This window comes from Sander vitreus, chromosome 22 (genome assembly GCF_031162955.1).
Source record: "Sander vitreus isolate 19-12246 chromosome 22, sanVit1, whole genome shotgun sequence".
Lineage (NCBI taxonomy): Eukaryota > Metazoa > Chordata > Actinopteri > Perciformes > Percidae > Sander > Sander vitreus.
Genome location: NC_135876.1, coordinates 24101761 through 24123881, shown reverse-complemented (window position 1 = coordinate 24123881; position 22121 = coordinate 24101761). Strand labels below are relative to the sequence as shown.

Here is a 22121-nt window from a genome sequence, read left to right as displayed (position 1 = left end):
CTTTAGGAAACACTGATCCACATTTTTCACCATTTGTTTTTGTTTAGGAGAATATTAAAAAGGGACTCTGTGTCCTTCCTGAATGAATTGCATTTTGTCTGAATAAAGACATGAGCGCTGTATCGCTCGGTTTGAACTCTAAAGTCTGTTAACACGGTTCCTGACGGAGCCATCAGAGGAAAATAACCTCTGACAGGCTTCAGTCAGCTGGAGGAGGACCAAGAGGTAAATGAAGAAGGCGAAGACAGGTCAAACATGAGGAGATGATCAGAGATCATTTTGGGACGAGAAACAGGAAGTGTGTGTGTACGTGTGCTTGCGACAGGCTTTGCGTCACACTTAAATGTTTCCCCCAAGCTCTCTCCAATCCGTCCTGGGTGACCTAATTTCCAGTTGTCATGCCACAGAGGGAAAAGAGAGCAAGGATTCTCTCTTTTACAAGACTGAGCACATCTTTTCTTGATCTGTCAGTCTGACACACAGACACACACACACACACACACACACACACACACACACACACACACACAGTTGATCATGTCCAGACTTGAGTGTTGCTCTGCAGGTAGGACTGTGTTGCGTAAGCAGCAGGCCAAAAGAGGAGAAAAGAAGTAAGAGCTGTCTAGAAAAACACACACACACACACACAATCATGTAGATCATCTTAAGAAGAGCAGCTGAATCCAAATAAGAAATTGTACGTTTAATGTTTCTCTGAATGTAACATCACTGTCTCCTTATCTTTCACTCACACTCATACACACACACACTTTCTGCACGCCTCTTATCGTCATAGGGCGAGCACTTACACGCGCACAGACCCACAAACAGCCGCTGCGATGCAATGCTGCTGTCGCCACAACATCACGAAATGGCGGAACTCGCTGCTGTTGCAGTTATCATCGCTATTATTCACGGTGTGTGTGTGTGTGTGTGTGTGTGTGTGTGTGTGTGTGTGTGTGTGTGTCTTGTGAATCTGTCAGTGAGCTGGCAGCTTAACATCTGCCCCACATAGTACAGACACAGCGGCCTCTATTATGCTGTCTGACGCACGCGCAAAAAGGGTGTGTGCACGCGCGCAGCAGCAGCTCAGGGCCTCATTACATCACGTCCCAATTGTTAAGAAAAAAACATCAACAAACAACAACAGGAGTGTCGGTGGCAGGCATTCTGATATCCGACCTGATTTTCTCAATCACTGGCCGCCGTGCACGAGCACTACAGGACCCCCCCACCCACCTACACACACACACACACACACACACACACAGTTAACATGCACGCACACCATCAAGGCGGGCGGCAGCAAAAGAAGAGGAAAGCGCCGGGAGACGCATCCATGCGCGGTGCCTGGTAAGGAGGGAGTGGGTGAGGTTGAGGAGGAGAAAGGAGGAAAGACAGGTACTCAACAGCCTCAAGCGCACGCGCACACATAGACACACACAGCACGTGCACGTGCACACAGAGAGAGAGACATTTACCCGTAGTGCAGACAGGTCTATCTCGTCCAGACTCCGCGCAGGGGAGTCGCTCGCCATGGTTCTCTCGGTAGACACGGGACTCAAGATGGAAGCTTCCTCAACGACCATCGACCGAGAGGTGCAGAGCGGCGGGGATGAACACACACAAACACTCCTCTAAAATAAATAATAAATCCCCCCACCCACCACCCCCAACAAAAAAAAATCCCCAAAAATCCTCGTGCAGGCGATGTTTTCCCGAGAGTAGAAATGACCGCTCCGGGAGGGAGAGAAGACGGAGGAGCAGCGCGGCAGGGAGGCGATGTGCGCGGCGCTCCAGGTGCTACATGCTGCTCGGCGCGCTGAATCCGGCGCTACATACCTCCACCTCGACACCCAATCTGGACAGGACAGGAAGGGACTGGGGGTGACACAAGCGCACGCGCACAGAGATCGAGAGAGAAAGAAGGCAGAGAGCGCACAGAAGAGAAGAGCGAGCACACACAGCAGCGTCCGTCCGTCAATCCGTCCGTCTGTGGGGCGGAACAGCAGCGCGCTTCCCGGGAGTGGCCTGTCTGCGAGGAGGCTGCGCCACAGACAGAGACGCCCACAATGTGTCACGCACACACACACACACACACACACACACACACACACACACACACACACACACACACACACACACACACACACACACACACACACACACACACACACACACACACACCTTCAGTGTGATAGCAAAAAAGAGGCACATTTATTACACAGCTGTCTGTTTCGGTATGGAAGCTCGTTAAGGACAAACTAAGTGGTAATCAATCAAGACTCTGAGCTGCAGGTCACCGTCACAGTCACATTAACTGCCAGGGGCGTACAGGGGCGACCACCCTGCCCCCCATGGGAAATTGTCATGCTTCATTCATGTCCTAATGTCACATCAGAGGGACACTTAATTGGTGACATCAGTGCCCCCTCATCTGTCCAGCTCCAGTTTGTGCCTCTCCTCTCATGTGTCCCAGTCACACAGATAAGCCTCTGATTTTCCAAAAAATATACAACTGATACACGGAGAAGGCTGTTTAAAGAAACATACCGCTGCTCTGAAGGTCTTTCCAGAATCCTTCAAAGACTCTTTAAACCACCTGCATGGCTGCACTATTACAATTTGTTTCTATTTTCTTATCCAGGCAGCTAGAAAATAATGGCATTATAGTGTTTGCTCTTTCTGTAAAACACAAGCAGAATATTAATGCATACTTTTTTATGAAAATACAACATATTGGAAGGTAACAAACATCATTTATTACACTTGATGGATGCAGCACTTGTGCTTTCTGTTGTATTTGTAACTTTAAAAGATATCTGTGTCTACAGTGAAGAGGGTGTGGCACTTGGACTGTGGCCCCTCCTACCATCCATTAACCAATAGATTTGAAATCCCCTTCAACCAATTATCCAATAAGAATTGCACACCTGTTCCAGGTTAAATATGGCTGAATCTCAAGTCTCTTATTTTGACATCTCCTCGCTTGAACCGGAAGTTGTTCCGGCCCTCCTTCGTGAAGGCCATCTCGAAGCTCTTATTCCTACCCCGAGGAGCGAGGGTGGAGGATTGAGGATTGAGGATGGAGGAGGGAGGATAGAGGATAGAGGAGGGATTTCTGAGGAGCTATGAGCGAGGATACAGAGAGCAGCCTTACTGGAAGCTGTGCAGCTGAAAGCCGTTGCTAACTCCGCCAATACAGCTGACAAATTCACGTGACGCTTCAGAGGAAAGGACGTCTCATCTCTCTAAAAACACGTTTCCCTTGTTTCCCCTCTCCTTGCATGATTTCCTCCAAAGGAAGGGAAGCAATTGAAGGAAACGTGAATGCAATTTAACAACCTGAGACATAGCCTTTATATGTCTGTTTGCACAAATAAACACTCCATCTCAATCAGTGTGTTACTTTTCTTCCTTTTGGAATACAAGTTTTGATTTGGTTTCATGTTGTACATATTCAGCATGGAGACTGGAGAGGTCCGTGTCATGTACGGCTATCTTTAGATGAAGAAAAACTGCTGCTATTTGCACAGTTGGAAACATTTCTTTATTGTGCAACAGATAGAATATTTTCAGATGGTTTAAATAGTCTTTGGGGATTTGGAAATATATTTAGAACAGCAGTCAGTGTTGTCAAATGTTCTGGGTTTTTCAGATATCACTGAGTATTTATTCAAAATTCTAATCTGGTGGGCGCCCAGATAGCTCAGCTGGTAGAGCGGGCGCCCATATATAGAGGTTTACTCCTCAACTCAGTGGCCGTGGGTTCGACTCTGACCTGCGGCCCTTTGCTGCATGTCATTCACCCCCCCTCCCCTTTCATGTCTTCAGCTGTCCTGTCAAATAAAGGCCTAACATGCCCAAAAAATAATCAAAAGAAAAAAATCTGGTGCTTTCTCAAATGTAATGTTGATACAGGAGAGGCACAAACAGAATCCACAGCCACACAGAAAAGGTTCCTCTTTCCATGTTCCACCAGGAACCTTTTCATGAACTGTACCTGCCCTTTCAACCTGTATAAATCAGGAAGTGCGCCGGGCTTTGAAGCAAATTGAACATAGCGGCCAAACGAGATGCAACTCTTATCTCCTAGCTCATTTCCATCTGCAGTCCTGATATATGAAAATAAGAGTGTGTTATTGCTTTAATGCAATGGCTGCAAAAACAAACCGCCATAACTCAGAACTCAAAACATCCTTAGTCATGTTTCCGTCTGTACACACCCTCAAGTCTCGACGCATGAATCACTCCATGAGTGGAAAAACTAAATGTAATCTCACTTAACAAGTTAATAACTCTTAATTGTATGTTATGAGCTATAAACAGCAATTAATATGTGTCAATATGTGTCCATCTTCTGTGTATGTGATGCCACTAAGTTCTCAGGACAAACCTGAATCAATGATGTCGTGCCAAGGCAGGTATTTCACACACAGTGTGTGTGTGTGTGTGTGTGTGTGTGTGTGTGTTACCATATGCTCTGATGATTGGCAATAGCGTCTATCTTGTTGAAAACGGTTTTGTTGTCTGCACAGCTGATGAAGAACTGATTCTAAAAGTCTAAAAGACACACACACACACACACAAAATCATTTCTTCAGACTGAGAACATTGTGTTTTTTGCAGGTTTAAAGCCTAAAAAATGGCCACAAAGTAATATGAACTCTCATCTGAACTTTATAATCTTCACAAAGGCCTAGTTTATAGCAGGACTATTGTTAGACTGACCAACTGTAAGACTGTTTTAACAGATTGTGTTTATGTGGCGCCATCCAGTGGCACACATGAGAGCTGCAGGAGGGAGAGATTTGGGACGGTGAAGGTTTTCTGAGGACAAAGCTGTTTTCATCTTCATCACTGACACGTTTCTCACTTTGGTGACAGCGTGATTAAAAACCAGTGCAAAGAGAGACAAGACAAGAGAGAGAGAAGTATTCAGTGAGTGTAGAAGAAGGAGGAGGAGGATGATGGTGAAGGTGTGATGGAGACGCTCACACATCAGACTGATAAAATGGCTTTCATTTACTGAAATATTCCTGTGGCGACTTTTATCTTGCAGGACATTGCTTAGCTTCCGTGACGGTGCTCTTGCCGGCATCCCCAAACTGTCGTGGTGCTGACTACTACATCTACTGAAGTTAACACTGACTATGAAGAAGCAGCTCACACAAACACACTGAGAAACATCTGAACTGTCCCTTTAAGAACAGTGCTTGAGTAAATGTACTTTATATTCCACCCGTAGTATGAATGACACATGAAGACCAGATGACTTATTATTACATCATTTAATTTATGCCATCATTTCACAAAAAGCGACGCATGACGTGATGATGCAGATCATTTAAGGGGTCGCAATGGGAAAAACAGTCTGTGCAAATAGTGCATTTTTATAGAGACAAGATTCAAGTCAGACAGAGAAAAGACAGAGAAAAGACAAGAAAACGTCAGTGTTTCTCAACATCGACACTTCAGGTTCAAGCTCCTTGGCGTCCGCTGACCGTTTACACCTGCTATCAATCCATGTGCAACGCATGTCTGCGTTCCTGATTACTAAAAAAGAATTAAAACAAAAACTGTATACACATTTGTGGTTTAAATCGAGCTGTTCTCATGAAGCATTCGTACATATAGCTACGGAAAGTAAAGCACTGTAATTCGTATGCATCCAACGTATTTATTGATGTCAGCAGCACATTGACTGCTGCTGTATGGGAGCGCTGTGGACCGTGTAGGGAGGACGTCGGGGGTGGATGTTTGGGTCATAAAACACAGGGCCTTTAAACCGGGGAGCAGAGTTCACTTTGCGGGGAAAACAAAAGACTTTCACCCAGGAAACGTTACTCGTTAATCGTTACTCGGGAGTGTTTTAATCCAAACCACGATCTTGTCCTCCTTTTCCCAGATGTCCGTCCCCTTCCTCTTTCTTTGTGTTGGCGTTCTAACCTCCGGTGGATTTGTGAGGACTATGGTTAACTACTCCTCAGATCTCTGCAGGGTAAATCCAGACAGCTAGCTAGACTATCTGTCCAATCTGAGTTTTCTGTTGCACGACTAAAACAACCTTCCAAAACAAGTTCCTTACTGAGGCTACTTTGCAGCGGCACCGTGGCTCCGTCCGGCGCTTATTGCGCCCAAGACGATTGTGATTGGTTTAAAAAAAAGGCCAATAAACCAGAGCACGTTTTTCTCCCATCCCGGAATGCTGTGTGGACTAACCAGACCCTCCTCCGCAGCGCTGTGGAAGAAGGTCTGGCTATGCGGGACATATCAATTTAGGTTCAAAATAAATTTTGGCCCACATAGTTTTTGTTGCTTTTTCTGAAGTATTTGCCACTTTTATCAATGCTTTTTTGGAGTTTGTTTCAACGTTTTTGCCATTTTTCCCAGCCTTTTTTTGCGCTTTTTTTATGATGACTAAGGAAGTTTTTTTTAGGACTTTATGTCGACCAAACTGTAAGAGAGCAAACTATATGAGACATGCGATATTACGGTCAAAGATTTGATTTGAATGTTTCGATGAAATAAAAGCATCAACTATACATGTCTGGCCCTGGATGTGATTCTCATCTTCCAGTGTGGCTCTTTGTGAAGTTGAGTTTGACTTTAAGGGAAAATGTAAGGTGAAAATCAGGCTCAGGGGGTTGTTGACAGGTGTAAGCAGGACCATAATCTGCTGAGTCAATATGAAGAATCAATCCGTTTCCTGAATAAAACTGTCCAGTAACATCAGCTCTATCTGCTGCTCACCGAAAAAGGAAACAAACTACACGTTGTCCGTTGATATGCTGTGGAGGAAGAAGGTCCGACAATGCGAGACTACTCAACTACCAACTGCTGCTGATACGATGGAGCTCTGTAGCTGGCGTCACGTGACCAGCTGGTGGTCGCCTAATTTCGTAGGATATCATACGTATTGCTGTGCATACATTTTCGTACTATATCGTACATACCCGTTCATGAGAATGCGTTATTTAAAATCAGTTATCCTGGATGCACAGAAAACATTTCCATCCAAATCAACTTCTTTGCTGATGATCTCATCCTATCTCTGTAGGGGGAATTCAGTTGTTCGATCTCTTTACAATCTCTGTTTTGGTGTAAACAGGCTGGCATTGCATGAACATTTTGTTTGCCTTTTCAACAACAACTATACTGAATTTGGGGGGGGGGTAGCTGTAAATATTTCAGATTTACCTAAATCTGAATTCACCAGAGACCAAAGATTAAAAACATGCACCGGAGCAGGAGGTAGAAACACAGAGAGGGAGATTAAAAAGAAGAGCACATTTAAGGTCCCATTTTCCATAAATATTAACAGCATAGAAAGTTCAGGTGCATCTGGACGACACACAGTTTCTGGACAGGCACACCGTTTAGCATCAATAATGTCCATGGCTTTAAAGGCAATCATTCAGTTTGCAGAGTTCATGCTTTTTTTTTTTTTTTTTTTTTTTTTTTTTATCATCTGTTTAATGGCAACGAGCTGCTGTCATGCTGTCAGCTACGAGCATCGTCTAATGCTTTTCTTTTGGGTCGAATTCATAGCACAGAACAGCTTCATGCAGATGACCCACAGACCAACCAGGAAGACACTAAGAAACATCGATGCTGCGTTTTAAACGGCTTCAAAATTGGAAATCTAGAGACGACCGTTTTCCAAAATACTGATGATCTGAGTTTAACCCTCCTGTCGTCCTCGGGTAAAAAAGAGACAAAAATGTCGTGAGAAAAGCTTCAAAAACGTGGGGAAAAAGAAACTGTCAAAGACATCGAAAAAAGTGACAAAAAAACTTGGAAACAAGTGACAAAAACGTCGTAAAAGCTTGAAAAACGCCGGGAAAAGTGTCGACAAAAACATCAGGAAAAGCGACAAAAGTGTCAAAAAAAACCCGAAGCTATAGTGACGACCAAAAAAAATAATTTTGACCCAGAAAAATGAAACGTTTGGTGGTCGACAGGAAGACAACACGAGGGTTAACAGTGTGAAAGCTGCACACCAATGTTTCTAACTTTTAAAAGAATTGTTAATCTTTAACTGGAGTTAGATCTTTGAACTTATCAATATCTTAAACCTGCAGAAACAGATTCTTTTGGTCACTTGGGGAAATCAGAAACAAAGGTGCTGCAGGTTTTGCGCTTACAGCCGCTTAAATGTTGCCTGTTGCTAAAGAATTCCCGCTTTGAATGAAACGCAGCATTGCAATAAACTTTTCATGCTTGGATTTGTGGGTTATGTAGTTTAAAAACAAGAACCGTAACACTTTATTCAAGTCTGTAATTTCCTGGCAGTTTCCTGAAAAGGATAATTATCTGTACACACATAATTCTCAATAACTAAACGTGTAATTTAGAGTCTTTCAGTCTGCGCAAAGCAGGTCAAAATAAGAAATCTGTCTACAGGCGAAAAACTATTATATATCAGAGTAAAGTTTCCAATTATAAATGAGCTACATACTTACTAAAGCGTAGTACTGCCACGCCTCAAAAAGAAAAACTTTATTACGTGAAATGTTTATTGTTATAACAAGATATTTTCATGTTATTACAACATACAAACTTATCAAGTTATAATTTATTGTTATAACGTGAAACTTTTCACATCTTGTTATTGTATTTGTGGGCTACTAACGTGATACTGATACGTTTTTCTTTTTCAGGCGTGGCAGCACTACGCTTCCGTACACATTTTTACTTGGGTATAAGAAGAAAAAAAAACATTCCCCTATTCTGTTATTAGTTCCGAATTACAGTTCTTTCCAGAAAACTTCCCAGGAACTTGCAGACCCGTAAAATAAAGCGTCACCAAAAGAACTACAAAGACCAGATCAGAAAAGGAAAACAGGTCACTTAAGGCTGAATGTAGAACCCACAGTATGAGGAATGTAAATTAATGAATGTACTGCATTAACATCATCTTTGGCACTTGTGATTTCCTGTTTGACATTAATATAGCAGGGCTTCAGATATACGAAATATCTGACAGCTCCGTCCGGTTCTTCGTCCCCTTCTCTGCACCGCCGTCTTCATTAAAGTCTCTCTCTCTCTTTTTTCTCTTAGTGTCTTTGTCAAACTCTCAACACAGAAGAGTCAGAGCAGCGTTTGCCGGCCCTGGACGTTGCATAGCCGTGTTGGAGAATGAAGGAGCGAGCCAGTTTTTTAAACTTAAGGAGTAATAGCTTGTTGGTGAGGGGTGCAGGGAGGAGGCCTGTCAGGCCTCGGAGTTGATCACTTCCATTTTTCCTTCTTTTTTTTCTTCTTGTAAACATGAGGCCCAGGTTGTCGAGTTCAGCGTCTGCTGGTCCACATGTGTGTGTGTTTGCATGTGTGTTTTGAACAACAATGTGTCTCAATGAGAGTCTCCACGATTTCCCAATGAAACTGTCTGAATCTCACTTCTCTTAATTGATAATCTCCTCGCCTGGACCGGAAGTCGTTGTGGCCCTCCTTCGTGAAGGCCGTCTCAAAGCTCTTATTCCTGCCCCGAGGAGCAAGAAGAGGGAGGATGGAGGGGGGGATCTCTGAGGAGCTATGAGCGAGGATAGAGGGAGGATGGAGGAGGGATCTCTGAGGAGCTATGATCGAGGATACAGAGAGCAACCTTCCCAGAAGCCGTGCAGCTGAAAGCCGTTGCTGACTCCACCCAAACAGCTGACGAATTTACGTGACGCTTCAGAGGAAAGGATGTCTCATCCCTCTAAAAACACATTTCCTCGTTTCCTCTCGTAACGAATGATTTCCTTGCGTCTCTCCCATGTTTCCTCGGTGGGACAGACTAAGACGCGAGGAAGGGAAGCAAGTGGAGGAACCAGGGATGCAATTTAAGGAAAGTGAGATTCAGCAACTATGTGTTATTTAAGCAAGTGGGATGTTGTTCATGTGCATTCAGCGGCACTGCTGGTACAGAAGCTTTGTTCACAACCTCAGCTGATGCCATTTTGGAAGTCGTTTTGGCTGCCAACGCTGCAAATTCAGGCGGTAAACAGAACAGCAAACTCAAGCTCTTTTTCTAAATAATGAGAACATTTCACGCTCTGGGAGTTTCCTCTCAGGCTGCAGCTGAATCCCATCTTCTTCTGGGACCAGTAGCTGTGACTCCGAACATTATCTTAAAAGGAAAACTATGGATTGTGACACCTAGGGGTTTCTTTTTGAAACTCCTGATATTGGTCCTAAAATAGTAATAGCAAAAATATATTTTTTTTGGTACCAACACGTTCGAGGTTTGAAGTAGAGCTGCAAAGATTAATCAATTAATCGATTAGTTGTCAACTATTAAATGAATCGCAGGGTATTTTGATAATTAATTAATTGGTTTGAGTCATTTATTATAAAAAAAAATAAAATCTAAAATGTGAATATGTTGTAGTTTCTTCTCTCCTCTGTGACAGTAAACTGAATATCTTTGAGTTGGGGACAAAACAAGACATTTGAGGACTTCATCTTGGGCTTTTTGGGAAACACTGACCCACATTTTTCACCATTTTCTGACATTTTTTAGAGACCAAACAACTAATCCATTCATCCAGAACAGTGAAAATAATCGGTAGTTCCAGCGCTAGTGTGAAGTGAGCCGAGGCGATACTAGAAAGTGGAGTTAAAACCCTGCAGACCACTGATTGGTCAGTGAGAAGTCACACTTCACAGGACATCATGCGCGAACAGACATTTCTAAATAGCCAAGCGACCGTCAATACTCGACCCAGATTTGAAATAATGGCAGCCTGCAAAACTACGGCGTACCATTGAGTGTCGCGTTGAAGATGAAGTCATGGCAGTTTCACTCTCTGGCGCTATGGCGATCAGTTAAGAATCCCGCCTAATCCTTCCTACTTGTGGCCATTCAGCTCAGTTGGTAGAGCAGAGGTGTATTCCTCGATGCAGAAGGTCCAGGGTTCGAATCCAACCTGTGACGGTTTTCCTGCATGTCTCCCCCTGCCCTCGCTCTCCCCTTTCACATCTCTGCTTTCCAAAAAAGGAAAGGAATGCCGCCTACCCTGGGGGGAATACAGAAAACTACACGAAATAGAGAAAACTACCGGTACCAAAAGTGAGTCGAGCCGAAACCATGCAGAGGCAATTTGGCATAAGTAGGTCAGACATTTGCATCTTATAACCAAACGTTATACGGTAAAGAAACTCTCTGTCGCTGTCCTTTAAACTCTAAAGGTAGTTCAGACGGATAATGTTTCTGTGGGAAGATGAACGGCCGGACTGCGCCAAGATCAAGGTATTTACTGCATGAAAAGAATTATCATTCAGCTTTTTTCTTAAGCTTTCAAATCCCATTTGAGCAGCAAATGTTCAACGGGCCAGTTGAACATTTCCCAACCCGTGGGGTTGGGAACCACTGTAGTACAGGGCTTCAGAAAACCCCTTGCCTGGGAGGCTCGCTAACAAACTGTTATTAGTCGGTTTTGTAACCATTAAAAAACTTTTAAAAGGAGTAAATAAATAAAAACCTTGAATAAAAACAGTGGCAGGTTTTAAAAAAAAGGCTGCTCAGCTGTTTTCAGCCAATATGATCTCCAAACTGGCACCACAGTGGACATGATCAGCCTGTCAGTCTTCCATTAGCTGCGCGTGAACACATGAACACATGAACACACAGGTGGGTCTCTCCGTCTCAGGTCCAGGTCTCCATGGGCACCATGGCCTCCTTGGAGCCGATGGGGGGGAGCAGGTTCTGCTCGCACAGGAACTGGAGAGGGAACTGGACCGCGAAGCCACGGATCTTCTTCAGCTCTTCCTGAGCCTTGGCCGGGTCCTCCCGGTCCAGGCCCGGCTTGGCCAGGTAGCCCTCTAGCTCCAGGATGTTTCGTACGTCGCTGGACGGAAGAACACGGAAAACCTGAAGAGAAGAGGATGGACAAGTCAGAGAGAGAACCAAGGGCTTTGTATCGAGAACTGGTTCTGAACTCAGCTTAAAGTGCTCATATTATGCTCATTTTCAGCTTCATAATTGTATTTAGAGGTTATATCAGAATAGGTTTACATGGTTTAATTAAAAAAAACAACACCATATTTTTGTTGTACTGCACATTGCTGCAGCTCCTCTTTTCACCCTGTCTTGAGCTCAGTGTTGGGGAGTAACGGAGTACATGTACCGACGTTACGTATTCAGAATACAAATTATGAGTAACTGTATTCCGTTACAGTTACAATTTCAATAGTTGGTATTTAGAATACAGTTACATTGTTGAAATCAATGGATTACATGACGATACTTCTCTGTTTCACGAGTTTATTCACTCTCTGAATAAATGAAGGCAACTCCATGCATTTCCCAGAAGCCCCAATATGAAAACAAAGAAATTAGCTATTTGCGTGATCAGTCACAATGGAGTCGGAACCGGCACAACAGAGCCAGGGCAGGAATGTGTTTCTATCTTGGAAATTCAAACAGCATTTCACATTAAAGAAAGAACAAGGAGAACGAAGTATAACTGTGCAGTGCAACCTCTGCTTGCCAGCAACCAACCTCCTTTCAGCGTCCAGATTCCTCCACCTCCAACCTGAAGAAGCATCTTAAAGTAAGTTTATTTTTTAATTAGCCAAGCGTAGTCGTCAGCTGTAGTTTTACTGGTCACCTTGCTGTTTTATAGTTGACGTGCGAATTTACATTCTGCTACGTGCTGATTTACTAGCCCCAGAGCCGTTGAAAGACTAGCCCCGTTTGACATGTTAGCTAACGTTAGCTAAAATTAGCTCGTGGTAGCTTAGACTGTGGTTAGATTTTTGTAGAATGCAGTTTGGGACGACAAATACAAAAATATATCTGCTTGTTCAGGTACACATTCAGCCAGTTAGATTAATGTGTTTGTTTATGTTTGCACCATTCACCAAGGGCAAATTCCACGCAAGTATATTTATTGGTGAAATAAACCTTTTTTCTGATTGTGATTGGGTTGGTGACATGAACATCAGACTGACCTTCTGGTAAATGGAGGCGTTGCGAGCGCAGGTGGCCACCCAGACCTCCTTGTAGAACTGGTCACTGACGGGATCCGACACATCGATGGAGGGATCGGTGTGAGCGCCCAAAATCATCCTGAGACAGAGATAGAGAGAGAGACAGAGAGAGAGAGACAAAGAGAGACAGAAAGAGAGAGAGAGAGAGACAGAGAGAGACAGAGACACACACACAGAGAGACAGAGAGAGAGAGAGAGAGAGAGAGAGAGAGAGAGAGACAGAGAGAGAGAGACACACAGAGAGAGAGAGATAGAGAGAGAGAGAGAGGCAGAGAGAGACACACACAGAGAGACAGAGAGACACACACAGAGAGACAGAGAGAGAGAGAGAGAGAGAGAGAGAGAGAGAGAGAGAGAGAGAGAGAGAGAGATAAAGAGAGAGAGATAGAGAGAGAGAAAAAAACAAGACAAAGTTAGTCAGGAGAACATAAACTTGACACAAGATGGACTTACGATCTTGTGTGCGAGATATTTCACATGTGCACACACGCACGCACGCACACAAACACACACACACACACACACACACACACACACACACACAATACAAGCTGAAGGGGAAAATGAGAGAGAGAAAGAGAGAGACACAGAGAGAGAGAGAGAGAGAGAGAGAGAGAGAGACAGACAGACAGACAGACGGAGAGAGAGAGAGACAGAGAGAGAGAGAGACAGACAGACACAGACAGACAGAGAGCGAGAGAGAGAGAGAGACAGAGAGAGAGAGAGAGAGAGAGAGAGAGAGAGAGAGCGAGAGAGAGAGAGAGAGACAGAGAGAGAGACAGAGAGAGAGACAGAGAGAGAGACAGGAGTCAGACAGAGAGAGAGACATGAAGACACACAGACGGCACCAGAAAGGGAAACGCTGAAACTCTGCAGGATATTGCGAGCTGTTTGGCAACAAGAAGCAGACGTGATGATTGAATCGGTTCCTTAAAGAAGTCAGTCAAACCAGTTTTCATCATTGTAGACCCTTTGATACCGTCAGCTACTAGTGATAAATCATTTACGTTGTTCAAATTCTGTGATTCTTTTAAAAAGCAGTTGAAGACTGTTATTCAAACGGGCTTTTACCTATGTTTTTCTTTTGTATTGTTATATCTTTTATTAAATGTATAGTATAACCTTGACTTACATTAATATATATTATTACATAAATTACAGACAGACAGACAGACAGACAGACAGACAGACAGACAGACAGATAGATAGATAGATAGATAGATAAGATAGATAAGATAGATAAGATAGATAGATATTCAGGATGTTTCAGTACTTGAAGCACTCGAGGCGGAGCTGCAGAGCGTATTTTCCAGCTTGGTACTCCTGGCCATCCATTACCGCGGTAACCGTCTCCGAGTCCTCCACGATCACGGCCACCTCGCTGTCTCTCTTTCCCAGCATGCTCCGGTCGTTGATGTTGGCAGAACCTGCAGGTTACACGAGGGAACGAGGAGACGAGTGAGACCCCAGAGTCGTCCAGCAGGCGGCGCTGCAACACCAGAACTCAGACTGTCCACATCTTCATAGATCAACATCAGGATGTTTATGTGTGTGTGTACATGTGTGTGTGTATTTTATTTTTATGTCCTCTAACATGACGTAACACCTGAGTCTCTTCTCATGTAAATATTTGTGTGGATCTGTGAGCAGAGTTTAGTTCGTTCTGTTTTGACTGGATACGTTTGGTCTAGTTTTGCTTGCTTTTTGTTTTTAGTTGGGCGCTGAGCGTGTTCTGCGTTGTCATATATAAACAAAAACATATTTATGCAAAAAAAGAAGTAGATGAACGATAGGAAAGTACACAAAATCACATACTCCAAGAAACATGAATGCCTCATTAGTAAAACATACTGTACTGTTATTAATTACTCCAAAACACGTCTCCACTCTCAAACTAAGGGCATGAAAGTTCATGATTTCTTTAATATTTTATAGATATGCTTATTTTTAGGGCCACCGTATACAGGCGCTAGACAAAATAACAGAAACATCTGCTGAATTCAATGTAGTATTATAGTAAAACTTTTCATTTAAGGTGTTGATTAAATCTCGAATAGGTAGTTTGCGTCTGAATTGACATGGTTTCTGTAGGCGTAGATTTCGGGTGGGAGGGGTGGTGATGCAGGGGATATTAAAATATTTTTAATAGCTCAAGTAGAAAAACACCATTATGTTCAGATGAAATATACCATCTGAAAGCTGCGGCTGCTTTTATCTGCAGCTCTTCCCTCTGCTGGTAAAACTGACTATTTTTAGCCTGAGTGGCGGCAGAGGAAACCTCCCCACAACCCACACGACACAACATTTTCAGACTTTTAAAATGTTTCTTATGTTGTAGTTTTTCTTCTGTGCCTTCTTTAATATAAAAAAAAAGGTTTTATCACTGTCTATCTCTGTCTCTGCAGCTCCTGTTTCCTACTCCTCTATTATACATGTTCAGTCAGTGTCAGCAGAATATTTCATTACATCTGTCATCTTTTAATCTTGTAATGGAGGAATTCAAGCAGCTATATGCACATCAGCTAAACGGTATGAGAAGCCGCCTAGGCCAAAATTTAACACATACATGTATACTGATAAACACCTGCACATATACATACAGTGGTGCTCATAAGTTTATGGTTTTATTTCTGTTAGCCTAATAGCTGGTTTGATTTGCATTGAGAGATGATTTTATGGAAAGTACCCCATGCCAATCTCTAGGTATGGTGAAGGGTGCATGCATGGGTTCATACACTTATGAACTTATGAACTATATTTCATTAGCACATACATATATAGTGGTACTAAACACTTGCACATACACCAGTATATATGTACCGTATGTAGTTACTGCAAACATGTTTGAGGCATTAAATAAGTAAAAGACATGGGAGAAATGATCCTTTTCCTACAACAGAAGATGGTTTGCATTTTTACCAAAATCTACCCTTAACCTTTAAGAAACATTACCAACCTTCCCTTTGTTTTAGAGGACAGCTTATACGACGCTCATCAGTTATTAGCTCTTTAAAAATGTGTCAATGTTTCATCAAAGGACTTAGGGTTACAGTATGTATGTGCAAGTGAAGTATTTAATTCTGGCCAGCGGCTTGTCATATAACATCTGTTGTGATCGAGGCGTCTAGCACGTTGGGAGTCAGCGAAGTGGCCACAGAAAATATGAAAAGTACCGATGATGACGGTGTTGTCGTCGGCAATGAGCATCTTGCTGTGGACGTAGATGAGCTCGGTGACCAGCTTCCCCTCCAGCTCGGCGTGAGTCCTCAGACCGGCGAAGGAGATGAAGTTCATCCACTGGTTGTCCACTGGAAACCACAAACAGACAGTCAGCGTCCCAACACGGGAGGAGCTCGGTCGCAGCACACATTTGAATTTAAGTTTTCAGTTCATTCAATCATCAGGACGCAATGAACGACACTTAAAGCACATTATTGTCTTTTCTTTCATTCATAAGAACACATCTTGAGTCTCTGCACGTTCATATTCATAAAATACTAAAATAAATCTGAAGTAAGAAGTTAAAACTAAGAAAACTTCCAAAAAATACTCAACACCAGGGGTGGAAAAAACTAAAGTCATAAAGCCTCTGTATGTACAGCTGGAGGGCATGTACAGTATGTCTAACCTACAATATAGGAATCATTTATGAAACCTTTGATTTTAGTCTGTCATTAAAGCTCAGCTGAATCTATAACCCAATTCTGCCCCAAATGCACACACACAAAACCACATATATGACAGAAAACACATGCATGAGCCAAAAATAAAAGACATGCTCATCTGTATTCTGATATTATGTGTTTTTAGATCAGTTTTGCCTTTAATCTCCCGGCTGGGACGATATGCTTTGGTCCCAATTTGATTCTTTCACCATACGTGGGGGCCGATTGGATTTGTATAGCGGTTTTCATTCATTGCGATACACGTTTAGGGCGTGTCCAAATCCACTTTTGCTAGTTTGACGGCGGAAAAAAGGGTCCGTGTGCCGGGCGCGTGGTTCAAAAGGGTTGTACTTAGTGTCTTCATTAATCAGAGGTGTGTTTTGGGCGTAACATGCAATAAACCAATCAGAGATCATCTCCCATTCCCTTTAAAAGCCAGGCGCGTTTGGACCTTGGAGCATTGCTGTTATGATGGAGGATTTGCTGAGCAGGAAGGAGAAATGTTCAGGAGAAGAAACTGATTTGCTCGTGCGTGAAGTGAAAGCGCGCGAGCAGATCATTTATGGCACGATCACTGTGCTGCCAAAACTCCACGAGGTGAAGCAGGCGTTAAAATACCAATGAAATGCTGTTATTGACTTTAGACCAGGTTTTTGTTGGTCAATGGCGCGATCACTTCCCTGCTGCCTCAAGTCACACCGTGCACTTAGATCGTTAAAATAAGGCCCATTGTCTCTAGAAGTGTATCAATCAACTTTTGTTTTTGTTAAAGAAGGAAAAGAAAATCTCAAAACTCAATACTTGTAGAATCACAATGAATGAAAACCGCTATACAAATCCAATCAGCCCCCACGTATGGTGAAGGAATCAAATTGGGACCAAAGCATATTGGGGTATTGTAGGTTAGACATACTGTACATGCCCTCCAGCTGTACATACAGAGGCTTTATATATCCAGCAGGGCGGCTTTACGGAGCACTTCCCACTCATCCAACACTTCTATATTTCCAGCATTTTTCTTGCACAGATAGCGCTTTATATCTTCATCTACACACCAAGCAGTTACTGTATATTTTTGGTTCTGAATGTTCTGAATGGTTATGTTTGTTATGTCTCCCTAATGTGCAAAAATATGTGTATTAAAATGTGTTTTTTTTAGAAGGAATATTTGAAACGGAATTTGTTGTCATAGTAATGGGAATTTAACTGCACAATAGTGATGTCACGGTGTAATGACACACCTTCGAGGACACTTTTACTTCACTGCAGCGAGGAGAGAAGGTGAGAAGATTTTCAGCTGCTGTTACTCTTTAAGGTCAAGGTTGTTGTAGTATAATTGTAATTTAACACTGATAACTGTGACCCGGAAATCATTCTCAGGGCGCCATGTTGAAGGACGTCCCAATTCCTAAAATGCACATTGAGGAGCAACGATCGAGGAGCGAGGAGGCTCCTCCGAGGAGTTATAACCGAGGACACACCGATGTACGACCCCCAAACTTTCTTACCGCATTTTGCCATGGTGTGAATTGAATTGAAAGTAAATATAGAACTTGTCATGAACACTTCTGCTCCTCTGACAGAGATCATAAAATACAGCGTATGACGAAACAGTGAACAGCTGATGCAGTAGTGCTGCACGTCATATTTAATTGACGTCGCTTTTAATGACGGCTTCGAGGCAGAGATGTCTTGGGTTTGTTAAATGCCTGTTGCCTCGACTCCTCTCTCTCCTCGAGTCCCTTCCTCAACTCGGAGCTACTGTGGGCGGGACCAAGACGTGAGGAGAGGAATCGAGGAATCAGAGAGAGGAATCAGGGTGAGGAATCAGGGAGAGGAATCTGGGAGAGGAATCGAGGAGAGGAATCAGGGAGAAGAATCAGGGAGAAGAATCTGGGAGAGAGGAATTGAGGAGAGGAATCGGGGAGAAGAATCAAGGAGAGTAATCACTGAGAGGAATCGAGGACAGAGGAATTGAGGAGACAGAAATCAGGGAGAGGAATCGAGGAGAGGAATCGGGGAGAGGAATCAGGGAGAGGAATCAGGGAGAGGAGGAGAGGAATCGAGGAGAGGAATCAGGGAGAGGAATCAGGGAGAGGAATCGAGGAGAGTAATCAGGGAGAGGAATCAGGGAGAGGAATCAGGGAGAGGAATCGAGGAGAGTCATCGGGGAAAGGAATCAGGAGAGGAGGAGAGGAATCAGGGAGAGGAATCAGGGAGAGGAATCAGGGAGAGGAATCAGGGAGAGGAGGAGAGGAATCAGAGGAGAGGAATCAGGGAGAGGAATCAGGGAGAGGAATCAGGGAGAGGAATCAGGGATGCACAAACTGGGAATTGGGAAAGGGCTCTGGTTCTCGCATCAGTTTAGACAAATAAAAGAGAATTTAATGAACTTAAAAGCACTTTACTTATGTTAACTCTGTACAGCTGTTACACAATATCAGGAAGTACAAAAGCATCGAAATGAAATGTGTTTGCCTATCTTAAACTCTACTGGGAAAATCACTGCGTAAAGCAGTTTCACGCTAAAAATCAGCGATTCTCCAACGCTGTTTAACTTGTCGGCGGAGAGAGGGGCTGCGAGCGAGCTGCCGCTAACGTTTGCTCAACTTCTTTCTATGGTAACTGAAGATCCAGACGGCCGATGACTGAAATCCTTCATCTGGTTTAAGTACTATTACTACTATTATTAATAATTAGTTAAATTAAAAACCACCAAGATCTAAAAAAATGTATGGTAAAAATGTGGCTACATACAGCCAGTGCAACATCGGCCCACAAGCTCACAGTCCAACAGTGGAAACTGGGGATGCACCGAATCCAGATTTTGGGGGTTTGGCCAAATACTGAATCCACTGGTTAAGATTCTGCCAAATCCGAAATCGAATACCGAATCTTCCTCCCATCCTCAGTCCATTAACACAGTAAACACGTTAATGAAATAGCAAAGCTGCTAATGGTCGTTTGGTTAACACCAGTTTTTATCTGTGACTGTCCTTCCTTTGCCGTACCTGAAGTTGCTGCATTCTGGCTGCTGTCTGTAGATTCCTTCATGCACAACTCGTATTCTTTCGGCTTTCATACCAGATGTTGTAACAGCGGTGATGTTGTGTATTGTTTAGGGTCCTCGCCACCACCAGACTAATCAGCATTGCAGACTGAACATGTAGCTGGACTTGAATGGCCTTCTTTTGACTGAAAGTACTGCCAAACAACACTTTTTCTGCTCACCAGTTCCATTTCCACTTCCTCACAGCCTACTGCATTGAAGCTCCACCTACGTAAACACCTTCCCGTAATCAACGGCGCCATCATTACGTCGACCAGCGTAGCGCGCGTAGTGCAAGTGTAGGGTTCGGTTCGGCAGAAACCCAACCCCGTCAAAAAGCCCAATATTTGGCCAAATCCGAAGCCAAATCCTGGATTCTGTGCATCCCTAGTGGAAACACAAGGTTCTCTGACTTACTCTCTCTCCGGAGCTGGGAGATGATGGAGTGTTCTCCTCTGTTCATGGTCCTGCAGGGGACGGAGGGACAGAGAGTTGGAAGAGCAGCACATCCACATTCCTCACAATACAAGCCTTTGTGTGTCACTGTGTTTGACAGGGGAGGGCCAATCCAGTGTTTACTCAAGAATACAGGCAATGAATGTCAGCATCGAAAGGAATGGCGCACACACACAAACACACACACATATATGTACAGGGTTTACAGCACTGTTGTTAAACAGTTAGGGTGTGGTTGTAATCTATCACTAGCTCCTTCCACTAACCCTCAACAAACAAACTCAAACAGCAGGTGGCTTCATGGCAGCTTTCTCGTAACAGGAATACACACACACACACACACACACACACACACACACACACACACACACACGCACACACACCTGTAGTTGAAGTGCATGATGGCCTGGAGGGCGCTGCCCCCTCCGGTGTTGATGTCTCCCTCGAAGCCCGGCAGCAGCGGCGTCACCACGTACACTCGGTACCTTTTACCCTCCCTGAAAACATTTTAAACCAGACAGAGACGACATTATTAATATATTTCTTTATTTTACAGCTGAAGTAGGAGTCCAAAACCAAAGGCACAGTGAGGACGGAGGAGCGAGAACAACTCCTCAAATGCTGACTCAGATTATCAGAACGAATAAGAAGCACCACACCACGTTCACAGTGTTGTTGAGGCCGAGTTCAAATCGGCTGATGCAGTGCATCAGTCTGGCTCTTATCTTTTGTTTGGGAAGGTTAGGAAGCGGTCGCTTCAGTTCATCCGATCTGAGAATACAATCATAACGACCTTCTAAATAACTGCAAAGTTTAACAGGTTTACAACACAATGGATTCATTCAGAGACGGAGAGAGCAGAGAAACTGGAACAACAGAAGACATGGCTTTGTTTCAACACTCACAACCAGCAAGTTTGTTTCAACAATGTTTTCCTTAATATCAGCTTACACCGACACTAAGAGAAACAAGACAGACGGACATTTAGAAAAGGCACCCTGGATTGTTTATACTGAAGAAGTGTGTGTGTGTGTGTGTGTGTGTGTGTGTGTGTGTGTGTGTGTGTGTGTGTGTGTGGTTTGTTTTCCTGCATTTAGTGCAGGATGCATTACCTGGACAGCAAAACATTACAGAGAAATAGGGAAACACTTAAATTAATCTTCACAGAGACCAAAGTCAAAACACAAAATATGATACAAAATCAGTCTATTAGTTCCATATACTGTGTGTGTGTGTGTGTGTGTGTGTGTGTGTGTGTGTGTGTGTGTGTGTGTGTGTGTGTGTGTGTGTGTGTGTGTGTGTGTGTGTGTGTGTGCATGCAGAGGTCCTGTGTTTCTGGTAAATCATTTCATGATAAGCCAGAGAGCACATCGTGTGACAATCATTTCAAGGTAAGGCTTAATATACACAGCTGCCATATAAAAGTTTACAAAGTGTGTGTTACTCTAATTAAATATTTGCGTGTGTGTGTGTGTGTGTGTGTGTGTGTGTGTGTGTGTGTGTGTGTGAGTGTGTTACCTATGTGCTCTGATAATGCGCTCTGCAATAGCGTCTCCTATCTTGTTGAAAACAGTTTTGTTGTCTGCACAGCTGATGAAGAACTGATTCTGCAAGACAAACACACGCATACATGTTTATAAATGAACAACATTTGTTCCGGTCTTGAGTCAGATTTCTACGCTGCAAAATGACAAAAAAAATGACACAAACTAAAATTCATTCTTCAATTGCTTTTCTAGAAACTAAGGAATAAGCAGTTTATACAAAGTGTTACCTGTTGAAAAGATCCCTGAAACAAGCAAAAGGCCAACAAAACCCAGGGACCATACATATGGTAGAGAAACTGGCTGGGAAGTCATGTTTCTAGAATTAAATCTCTTTTACGAAATCAGATCACTGCAGAAAGCCAACGGTAAACCACTTAGGTATGTGCTGATTAAAAGAATGAGGCATCCCAACATGACAATAAATTATAC

The 22121-nt window shown here is 43.4% G+C and overlaps 3 protein-coding genes across 15 annotated transcripts in view; all 3 read right to left on the bottom strand.

Moving 5' to 3' along the window:
* tnikb (TRAF2 and NCK interacting kinase b) overlaps positions 1–2012 on the bottom strand; it is an 86279-nt gene extending 84267 nt beyond the window's left edge. For 11 of the 13 annotated variants that reach the window (XM_078280812.1, XM_078280811.1, XM_078280813.1 and 8 more), the window contains exon 1: positions 1482–2011. In XM_078280812.1, the coding sequence (XP_078136938.1) occupies positions 1482–1589 (108 nt within the window). In that variant the 5' untranslated portion in view covers positions 1590–2011. Of the gene's footprint in view, positions 1–1481 lie in introns of all 13 variants that reach the window. The other 2 variants (XM_078280810.1, XM_078280817.1) reach the window with 1 other exon arrangement.
* Positions 1–22121, bottom strand: part of lrrc31 (leucine rich repeat containing 31) — a 155164-nt gene that overhangs the window by 37340 nt on the left and 95703 nt on the right. The gene's annotated exons all lie outside the window — the stretch shown is intronic.
* Positions 5273–22121, bottom strand: part of LOC144537531 (phospholipase D1-like) — a 63579-nt gene continuing 46730 nt past the window's right edge. The window contains 7 exon segments of the mRNA XM_078281308.1: positions 5273–11854; positions 12937–13054; positions 14249–14402; positions 16149–16283; positions 20107–20156; positions 20529–20642; positions 21664–21752. Coding sequence (XP_078137434.1) covers positions 11630–11854; positions 12937–13054; positions 14249–14402; positions 16149–16283; positions 20107–20156; positions 20529–20642; positions 21664–21752 — 885 coding nt within the window. The 3' untranslated portion in view covers positions 5273–11629.